Source organism: Cyphomyrmex costatus, unplaced genomic scaffold (assembly GCF_001594065.2).
Source record: "Cyphomyrmex costatus isolate MS0001 unplaced genomic scaffold, Ccosl1.0 scaffold1002, whole genome shotgun sequence".
Lineage (NCBI taxonomy): Eukaryota > Metazoa > Arthropoda > Insecta > Hymenoptera > Formicidae > Cyphomyrmex > Cyphomyrmex costatus.
In genome coordinates, this window is record NW_017274958.1 from 1 (window position 1) to 4085 (window position 4085).

Sequence of the window (4085 nt, forward strand, 5' to 3'; positions counted from 1 at the left end):
CAGGAACACCAGCAGGGAGGAAGTCTTCAATTGAAAATGTGAATCGCATTTCAAAGTCCCGAGGTAAATCAAGTAAGCGAGCTAACCGATCAAATAACCGGAACAACCCTGGTAAAAGTCGTTCAAATAGTCAAGCACGGTCTAAAAGCAGAATCAATTATCGCGCCCTAGGATTAGAAAATGTATGCATTCGTTGTGGTCGTAACAACCACAAAACACAAGATTGTCGCATCAACTTCAATAACTTAAAATGTCACGCTTGTGATAAAACAGGTCACGTAAAAAAGGTCTGCATTTCGACATTAATGAAATCAAAAAATAGCGATACACTTACGCTTGAGACGGACACTCAGGAAGATAACAAGAAGCTCAACGATACTAACAGCATTCAAGATTTCTACGGAATCAACGAGGTAATAGTTGATATTTATGAAAAATCGTCTGTGGAAGCAAAGAACACAAAGAAGTTCTACGCAGACATAAATATCGAAGAGAAAGCACAAAGATTTGAAGTAGACTCAGGAGCAGGATTTACTCTTTTGCCAAAGAGCCATTACGATACTTTAAATTTGTCAACACCGATGCATTCAACAAAAATTCGTTTTCGTTCATATACAGGAGAAATCTTTCAACCATTAGGAGTTACAGAGGTCCCAATTGAATATAAAGCATCAAAAGCAAAAACAAAAGAAATTATGTTTATTGTCGAAAGCGGCACTCCACTACTTGGCAGAACGTGGATCCGGCATTTAAGAATTAATTTACTCGATCTAGATAAAACTCACATTCCAGAATCTATGTGTTCAGAATCGATTAATTGCCTAAATACACATAAAGATGACGTAATCAAAATCCTGCAACAATTCAATGATATTTTCGAACCGGAAGTAGGATGCATCCCAAATTTCACCTGCTCATTGAAACTACGGGAAGAAGCAAAACCCGTGTTCTTAAAAGCTCGTGATGTTCCATTTGCACTCCGAGATAAAGTCGACACAGAATTAGATACATTAGAAGCTCAAGGCATTATTTCAAAAATTGATTGCGTCGACTGGGGATCACCTTTAGTAGTTATTCCGAAGCCAGATGGTTCTGTTCGGTTATGTGTTGATTATAAAATTGCAGTAAACCCCCAGCTAAAAGGAGCTCATTATCCGATTCCAAGAATTGACGAAATTCTAAACAGTCTTAGAAATGCAAAGTTTTTCTGCACACTTGACTTGTTCAAAGCATACTTGCATGTTGCAGTGGATGAAGAAAGCAAGATTATTCAAACCATATCAACCCACCGAGGTACCTATAAAATGAATCGGCTGTCTTTTGGAATCAAAACAGCCCCCAGCGAATTCCATAGAATCTTAGATCAAATTCTAAGTGATCTCGACGGGATAACCACTTATTTCGACGACATCGTAGTGAGTGGCTCAACATACATAGAATGTAAACAGCGATTAATTGCTTGCCTGGAAAGACTGAAGAAATATAATTTACATTTGAATCAAAAGAAATGTCGATTTTTCGAAAAGAAGATTTCTTATCTAGGATACATAATAGAAGAAAACACAATTTCGAAGTGCCCAAACAAAGTAAAAGCAATTCTAGAAGCACCGAAACCTAAGAATACTGAAGATGTAAAAATATTTTTGGGATTAATTACGTACTATTCCAGGTTTATCCCAAATGTGTCCACAATTACATACCCGATTCGACAACTATTACAGAAGGAAAAGAATTTCTCTTGGTCATCCAGCTGTGAGGCAGCATTTATTAAATTAAAAGAAGAAATTGCCAGTGACCGGGTATTAATGCCGTATAATCCTTCTCTCCCAGTCACAGTAGCATGTGACGCGAGCCCAACAGGAATCGCGGGAGTACTGTCACACATTGTAGAAGGCATAGAAAAACCAGTAGCTTTTGTATCTCGTTCCCTTACGAGAGCCGAACAAAATTACAGCCAGTTGGACAGGGAAGCCCTCGCCATTATATTTGCAATCCAGAAATTCTATCGGTACGTATACGGACGACCGTTTACACTAATATCGGACAATCGTCCTCTAACCAGAATCTTCCAGCATAACACAAAACTGCCTGCGATCACTTCCGCACGATTACTGCGATATGCAACATTTCTAAGCAATTTCAATTATAAAGTAGAGCATCGTAAAGCTGAGGACCATGGTAACGTCGATTATTTGTCGCGCGCATCATTAGAAATCAAGTCAACCGCACAGGATGAAGATGAAGAAATCAACGACCAGATAATCAATCAAATATCCACTACAGTTATCACTAGCAAAACCATCGCAGAAGAAACCATAAAAGACGAAGAATTATCACAGCTAAAAGAAAACTTAGCATCTGGAGAAACATATGATCCAATTTACAGCCTGCATAATGGTATTATCTTCCGAGGTCATCGAATCTTCATTCCCACTTCATTACGTCCAGAGATCTTGAAAGAGCTGCACTATACTCACCTTGGCATTTCAAAAATGAAGAAGTTAGCTAGGCGATATTGCTACTGGCGGAACATCGATAAAGATATCGAAGGGATAGTACGTTCATGTCTAGAATGTACGAAAGGACAGAATAATCCTCGAAAGGCTCCACTCCACCATTGGGAAGAGCCCGAGTCCAACTTCCAGCGTGTTCACATAGATTACGCCGGACCATTTCAAGGTCATCAGTTCCTTGTTCTTGTTGACGCCAAATCTAAATGGCCGGAAGTTAGAATCACAAAAGGAACCCCAACGTCTGTTTCAACTATCCGTTTTCTAGAAAATATTTTTAGCTCACATGGAACACCTGAAGTCTTGGTATCCGACAACGCGACAATATTCAAAAGTGAGGAATTTACACAATTCTGTCAAAGAAATGGCATCTTTCAAAAATTCATTGCCCCAGGACATCCAGCAACTAACGGGTTAGCAGAAAGGTACGTTCAAATTCTCAAGAAGAAGTTGAAAGCAATGGAATCCGATCCAAGTACAATGACTTCAAAAGTAGAAAACATTCTATATCGTTTCCGAGCCACACCATTACACTGTGGTAAAAGTCCATCGGAGATTTATCTAAACAGGCAAATTCGAACAAGTCTAGATTTATTACGCCCTCCGAGCATAAGGTCGACGTCCACTCAAGAATGTCATGTAAGTCAATTAAGCGTGGGAGACAGAGTACAGTCTCGAGCATACAGTGGAACTCAACGATGGAAACTTGGCGTAGTCACGAAAAAGTTAGGTCGACTACATTATTTGATACATTTAGACGAAGGATATCTCATCAAGAGACACATTAATCAGCTACGTCAGAGTGAAGTCCCTAAGGAAAAACCTGAAAGGAAATCAGTCCATTTTGGTCCAGTAACCAGGAACTGGTACCCATTACTAGACAACATACCAGAGCCCCAACCAAGAACTGAAGAGCAGCCCCTCCAGGTACAAGCCCCAGAGAAGGACCCTGTTCCGGCAGCGCAAAATATTCAGACACCAATCGGAGAAAGTGCCATAAGGGAAAGCCAGAACCAAGATCCACCACTTCGCAGATCTGAGAGGATCCGTAAACCTCCGACATATTTAGACAGTTTTGTTCCCAAATGAGGAAACTATTATCTTTCTTTTTTTTCTGTCTTTTATTTTTCCAGATATGTCTAAGCAGTTACCTTCTTTCTAATAAGCGTGGGAGACTGTTATATCCGTTCGTTCATTGGCCGATTGAATTACCCTACAATTTTAATTTTGGCTGTGTGGCAACACTGACAGAGAGGCAACGAGCGAGTCGTACACGCGGACTTCCCGCTTTTATATACTCATACGATTGTTCTTGTAATAGACAGCGATTGGATTTATAATATATATATATCGTGATTGGAATAAGGAATCTGCGAGTCAGTTTATTTACTTACAATCCTCCTTCAAGTTACAACAATAACATAGAAAATAACATAATGTATGTTTACTTTGAACTGGCACATTTAGTAATATATCAGTTACTTTTCGTGGTCATATATTATATTAAATAATATCATTTAAAGTATTAAAGTTTAAATTATTATGTTACATTATTAGATAATCATTTTAATTTAG

At 38.8% G+C, this 4085-nt stretch overlaps 1 protein-coding gene across 1 annotated transcript; it reads left to right on the top strand.

The window, feature by feature from the left end:
- The first annotated feature begins 305 nt into the window (after positions 1-305).
- On the top strand, positions 306-3599 carry LOC108772319 (uncharacterized protein K02A2.6-like). The gene has a single exon (XM_018537842.1). It carries the CDS (start codon positions 306-308, stop codon positions 3597-3599), a length of 3294 nt encoding a protein of 1097 aa, XP_018393344.1.
- Positions 3600-4085: the final 486 nt, after the last annotated feature.

Bases quoted from the DNA above. Each gene is read 5' to 3' on its own strand.
- LOC108772319 (XM_018537842.1), top strand. From the start codon at position 306: ATGAAATCAAAAAATAGCGATACACTTACGCTTGAGACGGACACTCAG.